The sequence below is a fragment of the Erythranthe guttata genome, chromosome 5 (genome assembly GCF_056151865.1).
Source record: "Erythranthe guttata isolate IM_541 chromosome 5, IM_541, whole genome shotgun sequence".
In the NCBI taxonomy this organism is placed as follows: Eukaryota; Viridiplantae; Streptophyta; class Magnoliopsida; order Lamiales; family Phrymaceae; genus Erythranthe; species Erythranthe guttata.
In genome coordinates this window covers 18,217,367-18,244,988 of record NC_142537.1, presented here as the reverse complement: position 1 = coordinate 18,244,988, position 27,622 = coordinate 18,217,367, and the positions used below count along the sequence as shown (strand labels likewise).

The window sequence follows — 27,622 nt, the reverse complement described above, 5'->3', positions numbered from 1 at the left end:
GGTAAATCGGGTAAAAACTGGAGAATATTCCACATTATTTATAAGATTCCACTAAATTTGACACACTGCAAGAATGCACTTGTAAGAAGATTCATAACTAATGGGTGGTTGGTTGTAATTATCCAAACCATTAGAGAGATTTTCGTAATTTAACCTTACCTCAGATGGGTGGCAACTTTAGTACAATATTGCTCGTCCAGTATGCAATATACTATAGTTGGCTGGATTATTGAATGTATTTATTGAATTTAGTTGATAATAGTAAGTTGTAGTCTTCTTGCCTGTGATAACAACTTGACACATTTTTAAACAAAAATAACAGCAGTGTTCATTTTCTGACATGAATATCCAGAAATAAAGCAAACCAGCTGGCAATATAAAAGAGAGAAATACACAGAGTCATGCAAAGAAATATTGAACAGCTCATTTTATCTTAACTTAAAAAGAAATGCAAGTCACAGATATGCCACCTGAGTTTGCGTAAATTACATATTCAGTCCTCCTGAAAATAAATCATCTAAAAGACAAAAATACATAAGGAAAAAAAAAAAGGAAATCCCATACATAAGACAACACAAACAGCCCCTTAAGAGCGTCAACGTCACAACATACAAACCAGATCGAACAAAAGTCGCGAGAAAAAGTTCTTTCGAAGCTGAACAATATATAAATAAATCGTCATCTATTTTCTCCAGCATTCTTTTGCAGAGGCATCTTTTTTCATCCTTGGTCTCTTCTCGCCCTCCGTATTCGCGGGGCGAATTTTTTCTCTTCTCGAATAATTTCTCTTTCTATATTTCAAATCTTTACCGCTTATAGTATACTCGTTTTCCGCATCGGGAACGCTGAAATCAGCAGGGTTCCGATTGAGAGTGCAAACACCCAATTCCAGATCATCATTGTTATTACCTCTTGATTGTTGATTCACAATTGATTGTTGATTCACAAGATTATTAGGTCCCTCCAAATGTACGGTTCTAAATTCACTCTGCGGCGGACGCATTTCACCTTTAAAAAAAATTATAAAAAAAAAAAAGAAAAGAAAAAAGAAAAGATCGTTTTCAGTATACTGTCAGTAAAGAAAAATACGAAGAAATTGAAACAAATGAAGGTGATTTTACCTTGTAAGTAAGGTTTCTTTGAGTTTCCACTCGGAAAACAAACACCATTGAACAACGGAGGCAAGTCCTTAGTTTGGCGGCCGCTTTGTGAGAAGAAAGAAGAGCTGAAAAATGGATCTTTCTGATTCTCGTTTACAAAACGAGGGTGGTGATTGCATGGAGAGAAGGGCTTATCAGGAAAACCATTCGAGGCAACTACTTTGTCAGAAGATGTACCTGCAGGTACAACTCCTCGATCCATCAACGACAGTAATTGCATTGCTGGTATTGCATCATTCGAATAAGCATCTAAAGATCCTACAGGCTTAGGGCGGGACCCAATTCTCCCCTCTTCGACTTTTTTCTCACGGCCGTTGTTTATTTCACTAACGGGTTTTCCTATGTAGTAGTGGTCTGAGAATGCATGCATATCTAAGCCATTAGATTGAACATAGCGGTGGTTTTTGGTACCGTTTAGATGAAGAGGTGCACTTTTCCTTCTCGGAGGCCATAATAGATCTGCTCCTTCACTTGGTCTTGGTCCGGACATAACCGAATTCGAGACTAATTGCTGTGTTTGTTTCTGTTGACTTGGTCTGTATGAACTGATATTATTATAATTATTACTATTATTACCCATGTCGAACTGACAGTTCACTACGTCTGGGAAATTTGGGATTCTTTGTCTGGCCCCCATGTTGCCACTTGTCACGCTTGTGTTGGTGAAAGGGAAATTGGGCACATAGAGAGAAGACGACCCTCTAATAGAATTATTGATGGGCTCAGGCAGGAGATGTTTTCTTGAATTTCCGAGTGCTCTTTCACGTTGATTTTTGGCCAAAAGCTCGACTATTTCCATTGGTATATCATCTGAAGCTCCTCCGTGTTCAACATTGTTATCCATGATGTTTTGGAATGGTTGAGGTTCGGAGATTCTTGATTGTCTTTTGCCTTCTCTAGCCATATCTTTACTGCATGAGGCAGACATATCCTGGACGAAGGAAGAAAAAAAAATCCAACTAAAATTAGAAAAATTAAAACGATAAGTATAATCTGCCACTAGAAAACATACAAAAGCAATACGGACGTTGTTTTTGTCATCTAGAGTTTCCAATAGCATAAATTAATTAATAAACTAATTAATCCAAGTCAATCTTCACCACTAGTCAATCTGGTACTACTCACTGGAAGTTTGAGCTGAAAGAATCTAAATAGAAACTATCACACAACTGTTTCAACTAGAGAAACAAAATTTATATCGAACGTCCATTTTCAATCTAATGAGCAAATCATTAATCCAGTTTCAGTACTTATGATTTAATTTCCACAGACAAGTAATTTGCAGCATAACAATCGAGCAATTCATGAACCAAAAGAACTTATCTCACATACCAAGTTTTTATGCAGATTCAAACTCCTATTCTCGGGAATATTCATCAACTGCTTCCCTTGCGTCACATACGTTTTTTCGGTAAACGACACATTCAAATCAGGAATTCCCCTATGCTGCTGAAGAGACAGTTGATTGTCAGAGTTTCTTTCGGCCTCCATAATACAGCTGTTGAGCGTAAGGTCCAACGCCACCTTCTCATGAACATTGCAATCTCCAATGATGTTCTTTCTTGAAGACATCAAAGAAATATGATCAGACAGATCAGAGACTCTATCCATTTTTTGTCCAAAAATCGAGCTCTGAAAATATGGTCCATTATTATTAAAACTTGTCTCAGCAGCAAAATCAATTTTATGTAAATTTTCAGAGTGCACATCATTTATCTTGGGGGGCTCTCTCGGGGAAACTGTTCTGTTTTCAATATGGGCCCGCCTCACCTTTTTGCCGACATCAAGAGCTTTGCTTTTCTTGGGCTTGATCTGCTTAGTCTTTGCAGTTGGCTGTAAATTCAATCGAGAAGAAGCATTCACTTCTGATTCTATTTCAAAATTTTCGACTCTCCTACATGTTTTCTCTGCATATGGAATAGGTCCTTTCGATCTTTTAGCTGTGCCGATTGGATGAGTTATCTCCAGATGTACTCTGTCTTCTACGAGACCAATCTTTCTTTTCCTCGGAGGACTTTTAGTACCTTTTGCAATGTCTGTAGGAACATCTAACGCAAGATGAGGGTCTAAATCAGCTTCCATCTCAGTAGATTCAGATCTCGTTCGAAGATGCTCACTAGTCAAATTCTTTTCTTCCTCCATTATATCGGCCAACATACGTAACTTTGGTTTTCTCCTATGTGTTTCCTTTCCGGATGATGCATTTTCTGGCTCATCGACTCTTATAGAAGGATCTTCAGCTGAATATACCATGTCTGGAGCATCTACTACAAAAATCAAGAACACTTTCATCATCTTAATTTGCCACACCTATAAAACATCAAATTACAGAAAATTCCGAAATTACCAAATTACCTGCATCGTCATTATGTCTCTCTCTAATCTGTAATGTTTTATTTGCTGTTATATCAGCACATGGGTTTCGATGTACATTATTCGTCATATCTGTTTTCTCACCGCTGCCTGCACAGGTATTATAAGAGTTATAGATCTAAACATGAGAAAAATGATTCAGCTACGGTATATCTTTGCTTGAAAAAATGATGGCATTATAGAGATTTGTACTTTGAGTGGCTAAAAAATTCAAAGTTAACCAATCGAAAAATACTTAATCCGAAATGCCATACGTAACAGAAACGTACATGTAGTTGCTTTATCATGTCCTCCAGTGCAACACGGATTATACTTTACAATCTTAGTACTTGGATAGTTGTCTTCCTCCATTCTAGTGTCTCTCAACCCATGCTCATCACCTGAAAAAGTAGCCAAGAAAATACACTAACACGGATGAAAAAACAATACCATGTTATCAAGAACATACACTAATTTACGCCATCTACAATAATATTTCCTTACTGTCAGCAGATATACCTATTTTTTGTTTGCTACGTGAGAACAAGCCATGTTTGTCTTTCTGACAAGAACTTGGACCAGCATCACCTCTATCAGACAGTAACATTTGTACTGCATTCCTCTCAGCGGCAATATCCGGCACGCAGTTTGAACACTGCCACCATCGGAAACTGGGAACAGATAATGGAGGTAGACTATCCACAAAATCATGATCAACAGCAGCTTCTGAAGCAAACGGCGAACATATCTTCAAATCATTTTTCCTTACTCCAGCAACATACCCACTGCATCCAAAAATTAAATGCTCGTTATTACAACATATGCTTCTTACACAAGGATAGTTCAAAGAATTTTGGATAAATAGTCAACTCAGAAAGCATAAATCAGTATGAATATCATCCACTCAGTCTCTTATCCCGTGTGATATATGGTCAGATTTTAGTGTGGGTAGAAATTTAAGCACATAAGTTATCGTGACTTACATCCGAAAAATAATTGCCATAAAAGATGTGTTATCCAAATTCTCACATAACAGACTATCATCTTTCTTCAATCGTTTGAATATATTTAATGTCTAAGAAAGACTGTAATTTGGACATGCAAAACTGCTGATGAAACAAATTTTCCCACTCAGAAAATATCATGCACTAGGCAGAAAAGGATTCCAATTCCACCAATCTCATCAATGCCAACCGAAAAAATAAATAAATAAATTAGTAAATGATACAAGTTTCAGTTTAGCAAAGCAAATATTTACCGTATAGAAAAGTGTTCGTGTGGTGTTGATTCAATCTCTTCCATAGCACAACTAATGTCTATAGCTATTGAGTTAATCTGAACTAGTGATCCAAAAGATTTCGATGCAGAAGCTAGCAAATCACTTCTTCGTTGACTTTTTTCCACAGCCACAATACTCTTGTCCATGTCAAAGTAACCTAAAAACCATTGAATGAAGCAATTAGTTAATCAATCATTGCAATGTCCGCACTTGCTACAAAGATTTCGATTAACACCACATACGATATACAACGAAAGAATGGAAGTCCGAAAGTTGCAGCTACGTATAATCAACCACGAACTATGAAAAACTGTTAAAATGCTAATGCAAGAGACAGAAAGAAAGACAAGAACTTACTAAAGTGTTTTTAGGACATTACTCGAACCATATATAGAAACCCTAGTTAAGAATTAAAGCAAAGACAAAGTAGCATAAAATCAAAGATTTTAATACAATTTCATACATTACAATCCAACCGTAGATAAACACATCAAGTAGAAAGAAAACCGAGACACAAAAGGAACAACACGAAGGTAAAGTAATTTTAGGGTTTCCTTTAGGGAAAAAAAATCCTATGAAAGATACATATATCGGCGGCTCAAAAATTGACTGGAAACCCATGTATTACACTCCATCATAATTCGATGAAATGAATCCACCGATATTAATATCAATTCGTTCAATTCCCCACTTACTCAAATTAGGGTTTAATGAAAACGCTGCAATTACTTCTTCAACTTCAATAAGTATCATAAAATGATAAAAACGTCAAACGAAGATCTAAACGGAGAAAGGATATAAATAAATAAAATGAATAAAAATAAATGAAAAGACCCATTTCAGAGAGAGAGAGAGGGGTAGAGAGAGAAAGAGAGGGGAGAGAGAGAGGTATACGGAAAAAAAAATCAGCTGCGAGTCAGCTAAGAACCTAACTCCAGATAACAAAGAGAAAACATTCACACAATCAAATAAACAAATTAAAAAAAAAAAACAATTAAACGTATCAGAAAAAAACTCACCTTTATTCGAATCGGAAAAAAAAATCAGATCAAAAACCTCACTGATTGACCCAGAGAAATTCCGCCGTGGTTGGCCGAAAAGCAGTCGTCATTTGGTAGAAATGGAGCCGGAGAATCCATCTCTGCGATTATCTCGTACTGATTTGGGAGCTGATTCTGTGAATTAGACAGCGAATTTGAAAAGGAAAAGATGGAGAAAAAACCTTGGTGTTTATTTTTTTTATTTTTTTTAGGTCTGAAATTCGCTAGAGAGAGAAAAAATGTTTTTACAGAGAGAGAGAGAAAGAAATGAATACAAAAAGATAAGAGAGAGAAAGAGAGAGTGTTGCGTGCGTAAATTTTAAATGTCAGTTTACTGTCGACGCATACGGAAAAGAGTATTTATACTCTTTTTTGTCGCGTATATAACTATATATACAGTGTGTGTGTGTGTGTGTAAGCAAATTTAATGAGAGAGGAAAATATTATCCAATCAGGATCCGCCAGCGAGGCGCCGAGATGCGATGCTTATCACCATCCCCCACTAACACTGTTTTCTGAAACCCTAGGCAGACGAGGGTTACGGATGTGGAGCACACGCGCTTCTTTGAAGGGTAATTGGGCTTGAATTGCGTTTTGCACCCCATAATTAACAGTATTTGGCGTTTTCCACCCTAACATCTTTAAATTGGTAAATCCCATGCTTAAAATATACATCTCATGGCAAAATGCACCCTACCTCAATTTCTTGCGATAATTAACAAAAGAGAATTTATACATCGCGATATTTTACACTTTTGAAGGACTTTTCATTATTCTTTATGTTCTGTTTTCTTACTTAATATCTTTAATTATTTTACTTATATATATATATATATATATATATATATATATATATATATATATATATATATGTTTGAAACACAAATGATGATTTATTTTATATGTTTTGCATCGAACTAAAAAATGTATATATAATTTCTTATTTTGATTCAATTTCAATTCTTCAAAATAATTCAAAATTCCTAATTTCCATAAAATTAATATTCATTACCAAATTAAAAATATAATAAGAATTGTAGGACTTTAATATTATTTTTAAACTCTAGTTGATAGAATTAAATGGATTACTTATAAAGCTTTAAATTGTTATTTTAAGAAGTTAAAATATCTTTGATATATTGGTTCTTTGGGCTAAAATCTCATAAGAAATTAATGTAGGGTGCATTGTGTCATGAGAAATATAAATTAAGGGTGGAATTTGCCAGTTTTGAAATGTGAGGATGCAAAGCGCCAATTAAGGTTAATTATGGGGTGCAAAACGCAATTCACCCGGAATTGGGCAACGGCTGGCGCGTCAAAGGATTGGTTCACGCACTTATATGGGATGTGATAGGTGCGTGGCTTCACGAGTATGGAAAGTGAGAGTGGTGGAGTTTTTTAGCATGGAAAAAAGGTAACCCTAAATTTGTGTGGTAATAAAGAAGGGAAGTAAAGGTAGGGCCTAATGCCTGAGACCCATTACAGTGTGTGTTGTGTGTGTGTGTGAGGGAAGGTGGGTGGGTGGGGGCAGGGTGGGGGGGGGGGGGGGTAAACTTACCAAAACAAATTGCATAAAATTAAATGTAGGTTTTCATTTTATTTTTAATTTTTATTATTTTTGGAGAAAGAAATTAAATGTGGTTAGGTAGGAATAGGATTGTGTTAGGGTTTTTTTGGTTGCATATATAGCATCTAGCAATTGAATAATGTCAAGTAATGAAACATAAATGGGAATTTTTTACAAAAAAAAGAATTGCAATTACATATGTTTATGCAATAGTCGCACTAGTCTGTAAATTGCACGAGAGGTGTAAATCGTAATAATATAGAAGTCGTGTGCGACGAATTCGGCGTAGAAAATGCTGACAAGAGGGTTCGAACTCTTGTCGCTCGTAGTTGTGTTATATTTACTTCACCGACTATATCGCCCTTTTGTAGCGAAACCCGTGTGTATTTTTCAATTAGAATCGTTGATTTTATTGTGAATTATATATGTATTATCGGTCATTCATAAATGCATACATATGTTTATTCAATAGTCGCAATAGTCGGTAAATTGCACGAGAGGTGTAAATCGTAATATACAAGTCGTGTGCGACGACTTTGACGTAGAAAATGCTGACAAGAGGGATCGAACTCTGGTCGTCGTTGTGTTCTATTTACTTCACCGACTATATCGCCCTTTTGTAGCGAAACCGTGTGTATTTTTCAACTAGAATCGTCGATTTTATTGTGAATGGTATCGGTCATTCATAAATGCTTAATTCGAGTAACCTAATTTGTAATTTCCTTCGATTTGATTACCTCATAGTTTATTTTTCACAAGCAAATGTTATAATGTGTATATTAATTAATGAAATATATATACATATATATTTTTGATGAAAAATATATATTGTCTCTGTAATAAAAGAAAATGCAACCACAAAAATAATAGATAAAATAAATATTTATAAAATTATGTATGGAATTTATAAATACACGTTTGTGTAAGTATATAATTCGGTGGACGTTGAATAGGATATACGTACACATGCATGCAAGAATGGTCTTCAACGCATATATATTATAAGGTCAACGTACGTCAAAAACCCTGCCCATGCATGCACTAACTAAAAATTGTATAATTAACTAATTATTTATTTTATGTGAATTGAACTGGTAAATAATATACTATTACTCGACCTTATCTTCTTCGTCTTTTTTCTTACAGAATATTATGCAATTATTAAGACAAATTATAATTCATAGAAATCTAATGTAGAAATTAGAAGAATATATAGCACATCTGCGTTGGCTGTAATTAAACTAGGGTTTCTTTTATTAATTAAAAAAATCTAGATGGGCTCTATTGTTGTACTTATGTTTAATTAAATGTGATAATCTTATTAATTCGTAATTGGGAATTAGAGAGGTGTAAAATAAAGAGTTCCAAATTTATGAATTTTAGTGTTGAAAAGACAAAGGGTAATTTAGTCAATAAAAACCTTCTACACATGAATATATAAATTTATAAGTAAACAAGATTTTTTGTGTACACTGAGCTAGGGGTGTAAACGAGCTGATTTCGAGCCTAATTTGGTTGTTTTGACGAACTGTAGTCCAATTTAACGAGCTCGAACTTTTCGAGTTTGATATTTTGAGCTCGAGCACGCTCGAGCTAGAGCCCATTTGTGTGTGTGTGTGTGTGTTTTCATAATTTTTATAGTTTTTGAATATTTTATTAAGATTATATTATGCATTTACAATTTTGTTTCTCCAAAAAAATAGCACATGCTTTGAACGGTGGGATTTAATAAATGGCCAACATCTTTGAATTAAATGTTTGTAATTATTGAATGGGGCACCAATAAATAAAATAGTGCATATTTTCTATTCTTTATTCTTTTAGAATCCTTCATTCAATCTGGGTCATGATTGAAATAGGAATATAGTTTTTTTCTCATATGATATTATTGGGTCTTATACAAATGTTCTATATGCTTAAAAGTAACATATTGGGTGTATGAGATGCTACATCGATCCGATGAAAAGTATCCGATGATTTTGTACAATAAATTTATAAAATTAACTATACAGTAAACATACATACATATGGGTGTATTTTATTACAGGTAGATCAATAGTGCATGATTAATTGGTGTATTTCACTGGACGTAGCATCTACAAAACATAACTTCTGGTTATAAGTTATTTTCAGTCGGGAACCAGGATTCCGAAAAGGTGAATTAGAAGTTTACGGATGTTTGGGGACAATACCCGATTTTTTTAGAGGTATATACACAAAATAATCCAAAATGAGTAAATATTTATAAAATTTAATTAAAATAGTATATATTAAAAAGTACATGGTATACCCAAAAGATATTATCACTAAAACTCATTAAAAGTACATATTAAGTAATGTAGGTAGGTGAGTATTCACGGTTGCTAAAAATAAAGGAAAAATATGTGAACATATTGACATTATTGGATAGAATAAAAATTATATTGCATAAATAGTAAAAACTTTAATCTCTTATAATTATTTATTTATCATCATTCTTTTTGTTGTTTCTAATTATTTAATAGGGATTAGGGACTGAGATTGTAAAATAAAGTGTGATATGATTATTATTTTATATATATAATTAAATTAAAAAGTCAAGATACTATTTTTCAATAGGGGCAAACTCCAATTATTACTATTATTTATTCATTTTTTTTTACAAAAAAATAACAAGCAAAAACTTTATTAACAAAGAAATTATCATCTCATATATATATATATATATATATATATATATATATATATATATATATATATATATATATATATATATATATCATATACTCCCTGATGTGTTTTTTGCTGGTTTGAATTTAGAGATATCAACCAGGTCACCAAATAGCTTATCCTCGGGGTTCGACGGCTTTCCGGGCCCCACCGAAACCGAATAAGAAGAATGTCTATTACCATCGACAGATAATCCAGACATATTTTGCTCAAGAAACTGCCCATTTTGGTACTGTTCACTTTGGTTGTTATAACCATAGCCATAACCATAGTTATATGGGTTGCCATACATTTGTTGAGGATATGTATAACCCATCATTTGGTTGCTCTGCATAGTTACCTGGTTGTTAGTTGCCGCCACGTGGCCGCCAGTGATTGGCTGAGAGCCACTGACTAGTACTCCTACTTGCGATTCTTGATGATGTGTATAGGCTGACTCAGACTCGCTGTTGTCTGGTTGAGCTTCCCATGGGGGAGGAGGAAGTGAGCTTCCGCTACTACTTTCGGCACCTGTAAACGAAATTTATGAATAAATAAAAAAATGAACTAGATTACAATAATTTCTAATTAATAATTTCAAGACTCAATTTATTCTTTAGAAAAACAGAAAAAAGAAAAAAGAACCAACCGTAAACGGGTGAGGGTGGCTGCTGTTGCTGGGGTATCTGACTGTTCCAGGGATTATGCGGTGATGCAATAGGGCTCGGTGGCTGTGGGTCCCGCGGTGAATTGAAGCCGTCTCCACTCAAAAGATCTATATTATTGGAATCACCTTTTGTTGGAGTTGTCATTTGACCGTTATTAGTTGCTGGAGGAGCCGAGAGCAATAACTGTGTCCCTACACTATTGCTCGACGAAGATCTGTAAACGAGAAAAAAATCACAAAATTTATACATTTCACGTTTTAATGTAGAAAATCGGAAACTTACCCTTCTTCTGACTGTTTATCGATGGTGTCGATAAGAAGAGAATCAATATCGACCAAGGATTGAGAAGCTCCAGGTTTTATTATATCCTCGACAAGTTTAGATCCAGAGGAAATAGATTCGTGTTTAGCCAGTACACGTTGCAAGTCGTCGTTTAGTGCTAGCCCTTGAGATAATAGTGCTTCATCCCTACATCACGAAAGCATTTCAAGTCTAATTAAGGCTGTTTATTTAACCTTGTAATTCCTTTTTTGCCCTCAATAGAACTCACTTCCATTTGATTAGAAATCTTTCAACACAATTAGGAACCTTACAAAAAATACAGAGGACTTTGGGAAAGCTGCATAAATACAAAACGTAAATTTGGAAGATTTCGAAGTAAAAACAAGGCCTTACGTAGTTGAGTTAACGAGGTGTACCACGTTACGTTTAAATGTACGACACTGTTCCACCAGATCAACAATTGTCTCCTGCTTGATTCCCTGCCGTTCGAATAAGAAAATGATCACATTTTATCAGTAAAAAAATGTGAAAATTCATCGATGACATTTTGGTCAATCTTGTAACAAAAATATTCGGATCCCAAAATTTCATAACCAATGATACCTCTTTGTTATCAGGATCTAAGGCATTCAGCATTTCTGCAAGGACATCCATAATACCGCGCGCATTTTCAATTTCTGTCATGCTGACATTAAGAAAAATGACCATAAAAAAACAAAGATAAAAAACATCAAGAACATAAAACCAATAAACCAAGAAGTCGAGAAGCAGCCATAGTTTCTGAAAATCAAACTCTAATTTGACATGCTGGCAACCATACAAATCCACAAAAATAAAAAAAAGGAAATTTAATGTTTCAATACAGAGAAATTGTACCTCAAAGTTGGAAATTCATCTTCTCCAGACGAGTCAACTGGTCTAGATTCGGGAGTACGAAGATGTCTTGGATAAGAAGTCAAAGGATGTGTTTGTGGAGGTGTGAAAACAGGCGCTGATGTGTCAGGTCTCCGAGGGAAAACTGCCCCAAGACGCTGACAAAAATGCCATAAAATCACAGAAACGCAAATAAATAAGCATCGTCATTGCAAAATTAAATAAGTGAAAAAGATTATTAAAATGTGATACCAATAATTCTTGGTAAGCTATAAAATATTGGGGATATCTTGCCCTTGGTCCTCCAAAAGCTTCTTGCCACGTATCTATTAGAATTAATATCTTCTCTTTCACACGAAACTCCGGCTGCAATAAACGAATTTTTAGTCACCAAAAAAATTCGGCGAAAATATGTGTAAAATTACAAACGAAGAGTAACCACAATACATGAATTAAACAATACCTTCTTTTTCACAATTCTCACCATCTCGTGGGGTAACTCTTTCTCGGCAACGTGCATGTGGATAATATCACTGCAGTTCTTCACAATGGTCTCTAATAGCTACAAAACAAAAGAGAAACGATGCTCTCATTACCATTTCTCTTTATTGTGCATTAATACATGCAATTTAGTCATCAAAACATTGACTCGGTCAATGCAAAATAGAACGGTCCATGAGCTAAAGTTGAATCGGAAATCATCATTCCCCAAATTAAAAACCACAAAGATTGAAATTACAAAAGGTCATCTCAATCGGTCGTCGTAAACATCCCAATCTTAAGGAACTTAGGTATGTCGTACGAGTTCACTTCATTGAGTTTTTATAACATTGATGCAGAATGTCAACATTTGTTTGCAATTCAATCTGTTGATATAGCTTCTCACTTATTCGATTACTCTCAAATCATTCCACACAATCCGTGTCATAAAAGTACGTATACGCAATAAAAATCGAACGGCATACATACATACGTCTTCGAGAAAGACAATTCAAGCTTACTGTTAAGGCAAGAATCTGGACTTTTGAGCTTTTGCTTCGAATGCGCTTCTTTATACCTCTTACAACGTCTTTTGCTTGTCTGAAGAAAAAAAAAAAACTATGATTTTTGATCCTCTGTTTCAATAAAAATTAAAAAAAAAAATAAAAAAAAATGTATTTATATATGTAAATTAGCAAAAACAGAAAATTACGCAGGATCGTGATTGCAGATATCACAGATCTCGATGTTCATCGCCCAATCTGGTCCGATCAGCATATCGCTCGTCGCTCTTTCAACCATCGGATTCACCATTTTTTCTTCCTCTCCTATTTCAGAAACCCTCGCCGGAGGTAAATCTGAAATAGCAATCGGAGTTGTTCCCGGTGGAAACTTCTACAGAAATTCAACGATTAACCCCGGGAATTGAGCTGCAAACTGACTCATCAACGGTTGATTAATATCAGAGGAGAATTTCAATCTCCGTACAAGATGCTTACGACCCTAAATCATCACGCAAATGCAAATGATTAATAAAAAAAATTAATGATGATTTTGAAAAGAATATCATAAACAAACAATTATGCCACACAATTAGGATCGGAATTTTCTGTTAAGAACTTTGTTTAATTTTTTACTATGCTTAAGTAAATTATTTTTTATATATTATTTTGGAAAAAATGCAGTTTTCATCCATTAAGTTTGCATTGATTCTACATTTGGTTCCCATATTCTTAAAAAACACATTTAGTCCCTTATGTTTCACAAATTCAACACTTTTAGTCCATGTCGTCAATTTTCCATTAAAACTAACGAAAACAAGCATGTTCCCATCAGTTTCTTAACTGGAAAACTAACATTAAATTGACGGAAATGACAAAAAGTGTTAAGCAATGTTTGGAAGCGTTTTGGAACTTATTTTGATTTCATTTTGAAGAAATATGTTTTGGGGGAAGAATTTGAGAATGAAAGTAATGTTTGTTTATATTTTGGAAGGAGACAAAATACACTGTAGCAGTCACATCATGTTTAAAAGTGTTAGAAAAAAGTATTTTAGAAGGAAAAAATTGAAAGATGAAGTGATATTTATTTGTTTTTTAGTGAAGACATTTTTTTAGTGTAGCAGTCAAATCATTTACATCATATCTGAAGGAGAGAAACTTTTGAGATTGTTTTGAGAAAATTATTTGAGAAGTGTAATAAATGTAAATTTGTTTTTGGGAATCAATGAAAACAAAATAAAAACACTACCAAACATGGGGGACCAGACGTGGAAATAGTACAAACTTGAGGGGTCAAAACTATAATTTTCCCTATTATTTTATTATTTTTTTAATTAATAATATATCAAATCCAGTTTCTAAAGAAAATGCTCTTTACGGTTTAACTATTGCTATTTACCGTTCAAAGCAAAAAACAGTTTATCTCTCTAAAACCCCTAAAATTCGAAATTCTCTCCAAAACCACCCCATTCCAAAATTTTCAGAAATTTTTTTTTTTTTCGAAAAACATCGAATTCAACCAATTTCGGGGCTTGGGCTTCGATTTTTTCAGGTAATTTCAACACATACATGTGTTATATGCAATGGGTAACTCGATTTTGCAACCAATTTCATGTTTAAAAGCCCTACAAATCGATTTGTAGGGCTTTTGAAATTTTCGGAAGTTATAGCCAAACGCCCAAACCGGGCGCTGGCTGCATGAACCGACGCCCAAAGTGGGCGTCCGTTCATGCTGCCAGCGCCCGGTTTGGGCGTGAAATGAGTGCTTGGACGCCCGGTCCAGGCGTCGGTTCGGCCGGGAAACGCCCAAACCGGGCGTTCGATTTAATTTTTTTTTTTTTTTTTTCTGATTTAAAAGAAATATTTTTTTTCTGAATTAAAATAAGTTAGTAAATTTAATATAATTTAGTTAATTCAATGAAATTATAATAATTTTATGTTTACAGGATGTCTAATTGGGCGAAAAAATTCGGACTGGGAAAAGGGAAAGGACCCCTGATTCGTCCTCCTGCAGATCCGGTGGTGGAGACTACTGCGGAACGGGAGGGAAGGACACATAATAGAAATGTTACTAGTTCTAAACGTCGTGGGGAACGGACTGGTGCTTTTGTACCCCCACGTACGATGATTGAGGAGGAGACAGAGACAGAGGCCGAGCAGGAGATGGATGCACCCATGGATGCATATATGCATCCGCAGGAGTACGAGTACGATCCACAACTACGCTTTCAGCAGAAGTATCAGTTTCCGGTGCCGGATTTTCCATCCGATGACGATTACGAGGATGTTCCGACTCCGACTCCGCCTCCTGTCCCGATGGGTGGTACTTTCGGTGGTTCTAATCCTGTCTCGAGGTCCCGCACCGCTCCGAGAAAAAAACTTCCTTCTCGACCTTGGATGTTGACCGGTGAGACACCCGGTGGACCTAAATACGCTCACTTGATTCCAAGTTTTGGAGCACATATTGCCTACGACGTTTGGCAGGGAAAGGTAATACTTATTAATATTAATAAATTTTGTTTATAATATTTACACTTGCTTGTGGAGGGAAAGGTATACTTATATATGAATATATCTTGAACAGGGTCGACATATGGTTAAATTACGGTCGCACGCGAAGTGTACTTGGCCGGGCCCCGACGACGATGATTGTGTCTCACTACTGGAGAGTACCGGGTTGTATCACTTGCGTGATTGTTCGCTGCCTCAGCACAATAACCCATTAATAGAGGCTTTTATTGAGAGGTGGCAGCCGGACACCAACAGTTTTCACATGCCATTCGGTGAGATGACAATTACCCTGCACGACGTGCATTTCATCATGGGTTTGCGAGTTAGTGGAACTCGCCCTAACGTTTGGATGGATAAGGCCGACGCGATCCAGCTTGGTGCGAGAGCTTTTGGAGTCGACCCCGCACTTATGGAGCATTGGTGGTATGGTGGCGGACCCCGGTTAGATGATTTGGAGGTGAAATATGGCGACAATTCTACCTTTCCTTCCGCGTATCGAGTACGAGCATATATTGCATACTTGCTCGGAAAGTTGTTGTTCGTGGATAAGAGTGGATCGAAGGTCAGAGCAGATTTTTTTCCACTGTTAGAGGAAATCAATTTGATTCGCGAGTATTCTTGGGGTTCGGCTACATTGGCCCAAGCTGCTAGCCGACAAGACCAACGCGTTGTAATATGTTGCCACAACCACGCCCACGTCCGTGATAGTCATCCACTTCTCATAGGGTGCTGGTGCGTTGTCCCAATAAGCGACGCTCGCCAACACCCGATACACTAAATTACCACCACCGAAATAATCCTTGAAGAACTCTTCGTGTGTTTTAATACAGTTATAAACATCCATTCTAACATCCATCCAATCATCCTCGTGGTTCTTCACTGCACACGCGACGCTTCGATAACCACAATTACCATCCCCTTGAACGTCCGTCCACGTCACAACCTCCGGAACAAGGCAGAAATGAAGGTTTCGCATCCAAGGGGGTCGGGGAATTTGTACTGATTGGTTTTGTAAGTACTGTCAAGTAGTAATACGTACGGAAACTTACTTAACAATTCGACAGATTGAGGGTGAGCCCACATCAAATCAGTAACTGCATGTGTTGTTTCATCAGTACGGAACCACTTGTAATAGTTATGCTCCTCAAGCAACCCAATCAAATGTTGCATCACTGTACGGTCACCCCTAGATAGTCTTTTCAATTTCGCCTTTTCATTGTATATTTGTTTCAAATAAGCATCGAGACCCAAACCATTTTGTCTCAAGTTAGCCAAAATCTTCTTGGGCGGCACATGACTTTGTGACAGATCACTAATGATCTTCGCCTCCTCCTGAGACAATGCACTCATCCCATGCCCGGACTTGTATATCGGAACATGATTATGCTTCCCGTATATTACTCTGACCTCCCATCTATCATCCCATCGTAGCTCTCCGACAATATAAAAACCACAGCCTATCTTTTTGCTACCGGTCCTTCTCGGGCGCGCGTCTGGATTAGTTGATGGACATTCTCGTTTTTCCCCGAATAGGTCACAAGTCAAAAAAATCTTTTTTTTAGGACTGCTTCTTTTTACTATTTTCACAAAAAGACCTCTTGCAACGAACCTCACCCAAACCACTGCCTCATCCTTCGAGTCAAACAACTGAGTAGTGGTAAAATAATCGGTATGATCAACTTCAAATGTAGACGTATCGTCCTGAAAAAAACGTAAAAAAATTGATTTAAAAAAAAAAAAAAAAAAAAGGGTTTAAAACCCAAAAGCCCAACTTGGGCGCCCGACACTGCAGTGCACGCCCATGTTGGGCGTGCAGTTGGCCTACAAACGCCCATAATGGGCGTGTAACAGCCAACTGCACGCCCAACATGGGCGTGCACTGCACTGTCGGGCGCCCAAGTTGGGCTTTTGAATGTTTAGCCCATTTTTTTCGATCGAAAAGACGGAATTTTTACCTCGCTGTGTTCGCTATCCCGATCTTCATCCGATGAACTCATTTATGTTCGTATATCACACCAATAAGAATGATTTGTGAAGAAATCGTCTTGAGAGCAATTTTTTTTAGAGAGAGAGAGAGGGGGTTTTTTTTGAACGGTAAATAGCCTTTTTCAAACGGTAAAAAACAAATCCCGTTTCTAATTATGATTAATAACGTAGTTGAACCCGGGAACGATTTTAATATTATATATCGAATTTATGAAATGCGTGCCAATTCTCCATCAGGTTTATTAAATAATAATATCCTGTGGTAAGGCACACCGTAACAGCGAAACACCCTCGTTTTACGTGCCATCGAAATCAAGTATTTTAACTATTTTTATCTTCTTGTACAGAAAGGGATAGTTAAAAGGGGCCCCACACATTTTCCGCCACGTCACCACCCCGCTTTCCTTAATATAGATCCGTGTGCCCCCGCCACACCGACTCAGTAGTCTGGAAAAAAAAAACAGAAAAGCCAAGGCGTAAATTAGCACAAGCCAGTGACAAATTTCGTGAAACTCGCTAAAATGCACGGAGGGAATGCTTCTGGATCATCATCACCGTCTTCCTCACCAGCTGATCGCAGGTTGAGCGCTCTCGTTCGCCATCTCGAAGGATCCTCGCGTGACGGCATCGACGCCGTGAACCGCTCCATCGCCGCCGCACCAACCTCTGGCTCTTATGGAGGCCGAAATTCTGTCTTCGATCATGTTGTTATGGGGCCTGAAGATCCTATTCTCGGCGTAACTCTCTCTCTCTCTCTCTCTCTCTCTCTCTCTCTCTCTCTCTCTGTGTGTCTCTCTCTCTCTAAAATTTTCAAGCGGTGTAAATTTATCGTAACATTAAAATATACTTACGCGAACAGTTGATACTTCAAAAGAAAGAGGAGATTAGAAATTAATTAAACCTTTTATAAATTTAAATCAATCGTGTTTGTTGATGATCTCCAACCTCGATCCTTGATTCTCGTGTGTGTGTGCGCGTGTGTGTGCGCCGTGTGTGCACGCGCTTGAGATGATTTCGTGATGTTACAAAGACTGTTCTAGTTTAATTCTGCTATTTCCTTTTGGGGAAGAGGTTTTAATTTGAATATTTTAGATGATATATAGTGCTATTTATTACAGAATTTTGTATGTAGGATTTAGCAATTGAAAGTGAAAAGGAAATCTATATTATATGCATTTGTTTCGTTGTGATGAGTATCTTTCGTAAAATAACTATTGACGAAACAAATTTAGATTATATGGAAATTTAGTAGTCGAAATTCCAATCTATTCTTCCTCGTTGTTTAAGTACGAAAATATGAACGCTCCGTGAAACTTTTGAATAAATAGGTCACTGTTGCATATAACAAAGACCCGAGCCCTGTGAAGATGAATTTGGGAGTTGGTGCATATCGAACAGAGGTGAAGATTCTTTCGAACTTAATTTAGATTATAGTAATATTTTATCAGTAGCTTGATTTTTATACATTTTGTCTATACATCTTCAGGAAGGAAAACCTCTTGTTTTGAATGTTGTGAGAAGAGCAGAGCAGATGTTAGTGAACGACAGGTACGAATAGCTTTCTCGTTATTACAGTATTTTGGGATAATGAAGATTTATCGAATTGGTTTTTGAGGTTGAATTATGTGCAGCTCTCGAGTGAAGGAGTATCTTCCGATCGTTGGATTGGCAGATTTCAATAAATTGAGTGCCAAACTCATACTCGGTGCTGACAGGTAAATGTTGTTTTAAACATGACAGTCGTTGTCAAAACGCCTAAAATAAATGGTGTGTTCGTTAAATATTTCGTTCTTCGTTGCTTTGTACATAGTCCTGCAGTACAAGAAAACAGGGTCACTACTGTTCAGTGCTTGTCTGGTACAGGCTCGTTGAGGGTTGGAGCTGAGTTTTTAGCTCGACATTATCACCAAGTAAGTCTATATATTCTCCGTTTTTCCATCTATTTTGTCTTTTCTCAATAGCAACAGCTTGCATATTCAGCTAAACTACCTTTGTGGCATTTGCAGCACACTATTCTAATTCCACAGCCAACGTGGGGAAACCATCCAAAAGTGTTTGGTTTGGCAGGATTGTCGGTAAAGACTTACCGCTACTACGATCCATCTACTCGTGGACTCGATTTTCAAGGTTTCTATAATTTTTTTGAAGTAAAATATCAAGATTTTCGTTAGAGGGATTTGCAATATTTTATAATTTTTTTTTATTTATATTTTTCCTACAGGCTTGATGGAAGACCTTGGATCTGCACCTTCAGGAGCGATTGTGCTTTTTCATGCATGTGCTCATAACCCAACCGGTGTTGATCCTACTGCTCAACAATGGGAGCAGATTAGACAGCTGGCAAGATCGAAGGCTCTGCTACCCTTCTTTGATAGTGCTTATCAGGTAAATTGAACTGTAGCTTCATTAATAGCTTCTGAATCTTAATTAGCGATTTGGCTAATCCGTTGAGTATCGAACATATATATATGTATTGATTTTCGAAGTCGAAATGTTGTAGGGTTTTGCCAGTGGAAACTTGGATACAGATGCACAGTCAGTTCGGATGTTCGTAAAAGATGGGGGCGAGTGTATTGTGGCTCAAAGCTTTGCGAAAAACATGGGGCTTTATGGGGAGCGTGTCGGCGCTCTAAGCATTGTAAGTGTTTCGATTGCTCGTATCTCCCATGGTCCGATGAGATATTGCAAGTTAAATAAAATGCTAATTTCTTTTATTTTATTTTTTCAAATTTACAGGTTTGCCGGAATGCTGATGTGGCGGGCAAGGTGGAGAGCCAGTTGAAATTGGTTATAAGGCCAATGTATTCAAATCCTCCCATTCATGGAGCATCCATTGTGGCAACAGTCCTCAAGGACAGGTATTAAATGTTTCTCTATATTCACATTTTTTTTAATATTTTATAAAAAAATAATAAACGTCACGTAAAACAATTAAATTGATAAAGAATGATAGATACCCGAATTTCCTATTATAAGGTCGATAACAATACCTGCAGAAATATGTTCCAAGAATGGACGGTTGAGCTGAAGGCTATGGCCGACCGCATCATCAACATGCGCACGCAACTGTTCGACGCTTTGCGTAGTAGAGGTAATTATTATTACATATAATGCCGTCTTTTCTTTCCTTTTTGAATATTTTTTTCTTCATTTTTCATCTTCGTACATCGGCAGGCACACCTGGCGACTGGAGTCACATTATCAAGCAAATTGGGATGTTCACATTCACTGGACTTAACTCGAAACAAGTAGCCTTTATGACAAAGGAATACCACATCTACATGACCTCCGACGGGTACAATAATTATTTATCGGAAACTCTCTCTCTCTCTATATATATATATATATACATATACATTTACACATATATCTAAATCGTGTCGTATAATTTTGTGCAGGCGAATTAGTATGGCTGGTCTGAGTTCGAGGACGGTGCCACACCTCGCAGATGCAATACATGCTGCTGTCACAAGACTTGCCTGAAGAGTGTTCCTCAACACTCTGGTTTTATTTCTACCTTCTATTTTTTTTTTTTTTTGTGAAAAATAAATGACGTGAACCAAACACTTCCTAGGGCATAATAAGGTTCTGCAGTATCAAGTTATTTGTACTTCTTGTCTTCTTCATAGCTAAATAAATTTATATGTTTTATTTTAATTTATAATTTATTTTTCTCTTTACTTTATTTTAATTTTACAAATATCCGAAACAAATATAGTATTCTAATTTGTAGATTCACTATTTTAATTTTATAACGTTGGAATAAAAAGACTATAAAAATAATTAATAAAATCAAATTCATACATCTCTAGAATAATAAATTCATATATTTGACATGATGGCCTCTCAACTGTTTTCTGTAGCTAATGTTTTTGCAAAGCAGAAATCAATGAATAATACCATACATATATATTGAATCAGACAAAACATAGATTGACTTGCACAAATTTTAAAGATTATTAAGAAATTACACTACCTGCAGCTCTTCAGCAGATAAGATGAGGGACTCGAGAAACTTGTACTGCTCGATGATTTTCCGGTTTCCTTCCCGGGCGTTCCACATTCGCTAAAATCAAGAGTTCGTCTCTCCGCCTGTAAATGACCAAAACAAAATCACTCGATTTGAATACTTTAATAATTAACGGTAACAGTAAAAATGCGGAGAAAGTCGATACCATGAAATTTGAAGCCAAACTTGAATCATGTTGTTTCGGAGAGTTTGGACTGCAATTGTTGTTCTCCTTTTCTTCTTCTTCCTGATTTACGGAGCTTTTCCCCATCATTATTGTTTCAGGAGTATCACCTCCCATAACATCCTGTGCATCAGCTAAAGCGCCAGCTGTCTGCTCGCCTAATTGCTTCATTAACCCAATGGCATCATAACTTCGGTCACCTGGGCTCAGAAAGTAACCGATGTCCTGCGCAATAACTAACTTTAATAAGATACGATGGCACCAACGGAAATAAAAACATAATCCTTTGACCAAAAAGATTTCAGAAACCTCGATTGTTATATCCGTATCGACTCTTGGCCCTGGCACAAAAGTGTTGATAAACCAAGGTGACTTCCAAGGTGAAGGAGATTCTAAGCTCCTCTTAAATGGCGTCTCCGTAAATCTGGAAAATAAAAATGATCGAAAAAAAGAAAAGATAGTGGATTTAGAAACAGTGAAACACCATTTAAACTACAAAAGAACATTGAAAATTGGAATAAGCAGCCACAGTTGACTTACGTGCTATTGCTTTCGAAAGCAACACCTTTTCCAGAACTTTCGATTTTTTTCTCCAAGGGAGTCGAGACCAAATTAGTCCCATCCTTCTTTGCGCAAGGCCGAGGAGAGCAAAGAACAGAAAAGCACGATTCGGCGGAAGACAAAACAGCTCCGCTTTTCGATGCAGCGTCGAATCTTCGAGCGTACCGATTCCCAAGAGCTCTGGCACTTAGACCGAGTGCTCTATCGGTCTTAATTCCAAAACGGTCCGGGGAAAAGAATATGATGTCATTCGTATTGTGGTCAACAAGGACTCCTGAAAGCTCTTTTGCCTGCCCAAGTGAAACAGTACCAGATTAGATTTGAAAAACTTCACCAATGTGAAAAAAACCCTGTATATATGTTTTTGAGAAAGCAATAAGTTATTACTTATTAGGTAGTAAGCAAAGAATACTTAATGGTTTTTGATTCGATTATTTCATTCTGCAACAAACTCTGGATTCAGCAGTTATTTGCATTGGTAAGATAACGAATATTCTGAGAGTGGCCCTATACATTACCAGTGGAGAGAAAATTGGGAGAGTACTTACTGTTTCTATATCATTATCTCCACCCTTAGTTCTGACATCTGCGACACCAGGTTCGTTTATCTTGTTCAAACACACAGTGCCATTTAACTCATTCGACGAAAATTTGCTTTCTGAAATGATCATGCTCCCATTGCCCTCGTTTGTCGCCTGTTCACAAGAAGGGGTTGCATTTTCTTTTTCAGCACAAGACGCTCCAAAGTTTCTTTTGTTGGGAGATAATGACAGCACTTGTCCTTCTTCGTCTATAAGTTCATCAAACATAACCTCTAATCGGGAAAATTCATTGGTCGGATTGGAAAATGAACCTTGCTTTAGGCAAGCTTCAAGCTTCTTTTCACCTCTTTTTTCTGACAAAGGAGACAGCAAATCACGGTGTCTTTTCTTCAGTATTGATGGTGTGCCTGTAAAAGTTTTCGCAGCAGTTTTTAGCACAGCATCGGGACTATTATCACCTCTAGATGGGGAATCCCACAGCTTGAATGGAGTCATGGATGACATCATCAGTTGGCGGATACCGAGTGGACTGTATTCTTGATGCATTTCACTGCCTGATTGTATCAGATCGCAACTGAAAAAGGGTATATCCAAACTTGGAAAACGAGGAGGCTCGTAGAACAAAGCTCCAGAATCATTCTGCTTACCAGTTTGAATATCTTTATCCATGGAAGAACAGCACTGTGAATCACTGGATGGTGCCAAGACAAAATCATTAGCCATAACTTTCTTTGGCGATTCCTTTGCCTCATCGGAGTTATCTACACGGAGAGAGCAACCAGAATCCTTGGAATAGATAAAGTCATTATGTGAACTTGGTGGAATAGGCTCCTCTTCATTCTGCTGTGAATAACTATACTGATTTGGATTCATATTGAACATGAATGAACCCTCGACTGTTTGAAGTTCAGTAGGGAAGGACTGAGGTTGAGCGAACGAATTGACCAGCATATCTGATGGCATATAACAAGATTGTGAAGCAAATTTCCCATCTTCAGTAATCTGGAAATTCGAACAATTATGAAGCAATGAATCTGCAGGTCCATTAATGTTGTTGTTAACATTTTCCGAGGGATAACATCCGCCATTGTCAGCCTCTGGGTATACCATCCTGCATTCTGAAGCAGTACCCTCAACCATGTTTACCATGGAAGTACAAGCACCTAATGCAGCAGAAGACTCTTGCTGAAAGGGTACTGCTCCATGCTCATCTTGACCACTTATTGATGGCAAGAAAAGTCCAGGTGACTCTTGCCCTAGATCAAGCAAAGACAGGTCAGGTAGCTCATTCGGATTTAGTTGCCAATCTTTCCCTGCAAAGGCCCCCCAATCTACAGAGAAATCATGTTCAAGAAACTTGTCATTCAGTTCACAAGGTACTTCTGATGGCGCAAATGTAGCTTCTTGATATGTGGGACGATAATCTTCGGAACAAGGAATAGAACTTGATTCTTCAATCGCTCTGCAGTCCCCTGTGTGATGTGCAATTGTGTTGTTGTTTGTAGATTGAGACAAACCGGCAATAGTCGAACCTTGACTGCATTCAGAAGCTTCCTCCACTTCTGCTTCACCTTTAACAACAGTATTGTCTTCACTACTTTGCTGTGCCTTTGAAGAAGAGGAAGCTGCCGAATGATTAGGATGGCTAACGGGAGGCAGACCTTGGAACTGTGAGAGCAATCCTGAAGCCAAATACATGTCCAGTTTCTTTTTGACAGAACTATTCCAATGGTTTTTTATCGCATTGTCGGTTCTGGTGGCACACATGGGCAACAAAAACAATCAAAATGAGAAATAGCCCGGAGAACTAACATATTTTAGATATAGACATAAAAGGCAACTAAAATAAATTCATATACCTCCCAGGCAAGAACTTCGTTAACTCTGCCCACTTGTTTCCATACATTTGATGAGCTTGAATCAAAGCCAATTCCTCGTCTTGTGTCCAAGCTTCTTTGTTTATGTTGGGATTGAGATGATTGTGCCACCTGAAAATTTTAATAATGTAAAAGGCATCATTTTTTATTAAAAAAAACTGAAAAGAATCTGTAATACTCATTATCTGAAACATGAAACGTATTAAGTCCGGAAAACATAAATGTAAACTACAGATTTCAATAGTACCTTTCTCGACATTGCTTTCCAATACGCCCAGGAAGATGCTGTGAAATCGTAGACCACTTTTTTGGCCCATATCTTTCCACCAATTCAATCATTATTTCATCCTCCTGGTCACATACCAAAGAGTAATTAAACGGGATCCCGCTATTTTATGAAAGAAACAAATCAGGAGGTAAATGTATAATAAAATGGATACCAAACCCAGCACAAAATAAGAAATGGCTAACCTCTTTCGACCATGGACCTTTGACAAGATCCGGATTAAGAACCTTCTGCCACCTATGTAAGCACTGTACATCTGTTCGATCCTTGAAACACTCCGCTAAACAAAGCAAAATATGAATCCAATCACCAAGTTAGATTTTGAGCTATTGAATTTTATATTAAAGATTGGCAACTCATCTGATCTGCACTAAAATGTATTTATGGTGAATAGATAACTCTGTAGAGGCCCTGGCTTCGACAGAAAGCGATTTGTTAATATAATGTTTTCTTTTACATTCAAAATGTGTTCCCACTTACCCAACAAATCCTACGTGATTTGACCCCTCTAGTACAATTTTTCTTCTCCTAAAATACAGACAAGCATTACTTGTTTACTTCCATTCTCTATTCGCTATCACAAAACAACATAAAGGTGAGCCAAGCATAGCTGCATTTTTCAATGCATCGGAAAACACATAATGCTTTACTAGCCATCCATTAAATTGTAGAAACCAGTGGCATGATATGAGGATATGTGGTGTTAGGAATACTAAGAGAAATTAGAGAACATGTGAACATATTTCTCGTTAAACAAGCAATAAAACATAAAGAGCCTAAATTCATTTCTCTACCTATCTTTTTCCAGTTTTTTCCTTTGAAGCGTTCAACAGCCATTCGCAATATCTCGTCCTGAAATAAAACAACAAAACAATAATTTAGAACCACAAATTACCAAATTCTCATTTTCACAGCCAAATGTAAATGAAAAATGGATAAACTGACCATCACATGTTATGGATAAACCTTCTAAACATATTCTCACAGAAATATACAATTATGAAAACAAGATTTCCGGATTCGGACAGATAATTTTAACTAAAGAAAAGATTCAAATCAACCTCTTCCGCGGTCCATTGTCCCTTAGTGGAACGCCGTGTAGGGCCACTTGTCCTCCTGCACAAATAAGTATGAAAAGGTCATACATTATGTAGCACGAGCGAATGTGTTTTACTTTGTGTGCTTTGTTATGACTTTGAATTGAATGAAGGAAAGAAGACTCTAATTCTTATCCGAAAAAAGTTCGCGAAACTAAAAAAATGTAAACGGCAGTGCGGCATCATATTTTTCGAATATTGTAGCACTCCTAAAATGTAATGTAACCCAGTTAACAAACAATACTAGTATCAAAATATAATGGATGGACGCCTAAACATGTTACATACTACATTATAAAACAAGATATGAAATAAGCAATGCGAATAGTTGTGTTCTATGTCTTCGAAAAGATTACCCATGTAAAGGTCGAGCTCTTGGTACACCATTTCTGACACCATCTGATTCAGTGGTTTGGCTTGTCTTATCACTTTCCATAATTTCTTGACAAAAATCTGCATAGGCCAATACGGAGATGTTGGCAATGTTCTCCAAGAGGTCTTCCCCAAATCATTATATGCTACCCGATAATGAGGTAGGCACCGTCCCAATCCAGGATGAAATCAATGACTAAGAATATCGAAGTCAAACAAGACAAAAGTCAGGATGTCTACAAATAAAATGCAGATATGCAAGCAATAACTAGCATGCACAATCACTCAGGAACGACCCACTTTCTTCAATACTTAGTTCAGATATCATCTCAATAAATCAATAGTCAAGAAAATTAGAAAATCATTATCCCCTTTGGAGAAAGAAAACGAACGAAGAAGAAGAAGAATGAAAGAAACAAGAAAATAAGAGGGGAACCACCTAATTTCCTATCCAATGCCCAAAAATTGTTCTGGATTGAGAGTGGAGGCCAATAAAAAATTGATTTAGTTTTTGAAACTCACCTTACCCAAGCAAATAATTTAAAAATTCGATATTCTGAGGGCAAATCAAACGGGCAATTGAACAACTCAATGGAGAAAACAACTCAACTCAAGGAAAAGGTCAAACAGTAAAAATAAATTGAATGAAAAGATTAAAAAAGCAAACCAGAGTCAGAAATCTCAAATTAAATTCCATCTTAAATTAGGGTCCCAAACTCATGCGCCTCCTAATAACACCACGGAGTTATTCAAATGAGGGGGAAAACGAAGAACTTATTCGAATGTCATTTTCCAAAATTGAATTGACAAATAAGAAATTAAAATCGAAAGGAAGAATCAGAAACTCACCCAGCCGAGCTTGACGATTTCCAATCGGACAACAGAAATACAATTCCGACCGATCAAATCAACCCGCATTTGCAGATCCAAAAGAAAATTCAGATATATCTATACGTACAACAACAGTAGAGGAACAAAAAGGATCTGCTGATGTTCGGCGAATTCGGAAAAAAAAAAAAGTAAGCGGATGTCAGTGTGTGTACTATGTGTTCTAGAGAGAGAGAGAGAGAAAAAACAACGGTACAATGAAATTCAAAATAAAGAGGGATTTTTTTGTTCAAACCCTGAAGAGAAACTTTCGGACAGGTAGGAAATTACTATATAATGCCACGTGTACTTTTTATGGTCATGCCATAATTTCCACCTGATTGATTTCCATACTCGTTACATTTTTCTTTTTAAAATTTAAATATTTTATTTTCCTACAAAATCCCACTGCCATGTCGGATTATTTGGAAAAAATTTAAA

The 27,622-nt window shown here is 36.7% G+C and overlaps 4 protein-coding genes across 7 annotated transcripts; 1 reads left to right on the top strand and 3 right to left on the bottom strand.

The window, feature by feature from the left end:
• Positions 1 to 412: 412 nt before the first annotated feature.
• On the bottom strand, positions 413 to 6,164 carry EMF1 (embryonic flower 1 (EMF1)). 2 transcript variants are annotated; one of them, XM_012991721.2, is made up of 8 exons: positions 5,811 to 6,164; positions 4,771 to 4,948; positions 4,032 to 4,297; positions 3,803 to 3,913; positions 3,516 to 3,623; positions 2,493 to 3,427; positions 1,122 to 2,091; positions 413 to 1,008 (listed from the first exon to the last, which is right to left on the bottom strand). In XM_012991721.2, the coding sequence occupies exons 2-8, from the start codon at positions 4,935 to 4,937 to the stop codon at positions 683 to 685; spliced, it is 2,883 nt and encodes a 960-aa protein (XP_012847175.2). In that variant the 5' UTR covers positions 4,938 to 4,948; positions 5,811 to 6,164; the 3' UTR covers positions 413 to 682. The 2 variants fall into 2 exon arrangements, with proteins under 2 accessions (XP_012847175.2, XP_088674284.1); XM_088818158.1 differs by having other exon boundaries at positions 2,493 to 3,424; positions 5,811 to 6,159.
• A 3,977-nt stretch (positions 6,165 to 10,141) lies between these two features.
• LOC105967242 (TOM1-like protein 9) lies at positions 10,142 to 13,508 on the bottom strand. 3 transcript variants are annotated; one of them, XM_012991843.2, is made up of 11 exons: positions 13,480 to 13,508; positions 13,102 to 13,391; positions 12,911 to 12,989; positions 12,373 to 12,471; positions 12,162 to 12,275; positions 11,913 to 12,067; positions 11,640 to 11,721; positions 11,430 to 11,515; positions 11,037 to 11,222; positions 10,736 to 10,968; positions 10,142 to 10,617 (listed from the first exon to the last, which is right to left on the bottom strand). In XM_012991843.2, exons 2-11 carry the CDS (start codon positions 13,200 to 13,202, stop codon positions 10,157 to 10,159), a joined length of 1,596 nt encoding a protein of 531 aa, XP_012847297.2. In that variant the 5' UTR covers positions 13,203 to 13,391; positions 13,480 to 13,508; the 3' UTR covers positions 10,142 to 10,156. The 3 variants fall into 3 exon arrangements, with proteins under 3 accessions (XP_012847297.2, XP_012847296.2, XP_088674282.1); XM_012991842.2 differs by lacking the exon at positions 13,480 to 13,508 and having other exon boundaries at positions 13,102 to 13,458; XM_088818156.1 differs by lacking the exons at positions 13,102 to 13,391; positions 13,480 to 13,508 and having other exon boundaries at positions 12,883 to 12,988.
• Positions 13,509 to 17,749: 4,241 nt separating this feature from the next.
• Positions 17,750 to 21,043, top strand: ASP3 (aspartate aminotransferase 3). Its single transcript, XM_012991703.2, has 12 exons — positions 17,750 to 18,123; positions 18,715 to 18,786; positions 18,873 to 18,934; positions 19,018 to 19,101; positions 19,197 to 19,296; positions 19,393 to 19,513; positions 19,608 to 19,771; positions 19,887 to 20,024; positions 20,123 to 20,244; positions 20,383 to 20,477; positions 20,561 to 20,681; positions 20,785 to 21,043. The coding sequence occupies exons 1-12, from the start codon at positions 17,908 to 17,910 to the stop codon at positions 20,867 to 20,869; spliced, it is 1,380 nt and encodes a 459-aa protein (XP_012847157.2). The 5' UTR covers positions 17,750 to 17,907; the 3' UTR covers positions 20,870 to 21,043.
• A 90-nt stretch (positions 21,044 to 21,133) lies between these two features.
• LOC105967125 (transcription factor MYB3R-1) lies at positions 21,134 to 27,477 on the bottom strand. Its single transcript, XM_012991702.2, has 12 exons — positions 27,164 to 27,477; positions 26,299 to 26,510; positions 25,907 to 25,961; positions 25,640 to 25,697; positions 25,031 to 25,125; positions 24,807 to 24,910; positions 24,542 to 24,670; positions 22,689 to 24,435; positions 22,120 to 22,430; positions 21,889 to 22,003; positions 21,562 to 21,804; positions 21,134 to 21,478 (listed from the first exon to the last, which is right to left on the bottom strand). The coding sequence occupies exons 2-12, from the start codon at positions 26,376 to 26,378 to the stop codon at positions 21,359 to 21,361; spliced, it is 3,057 nt and encodes a 1,018-aa protein (XP_012847156.2). The 5' UTR covers positions 26,379 to 26,510; positions 27,164 to 27,477; the 3' UTR covers positions 21,134 to 21,358.
• Between the last annotated feature and the right edge of the window lie 145 nt (positions 27,478 to 27,622).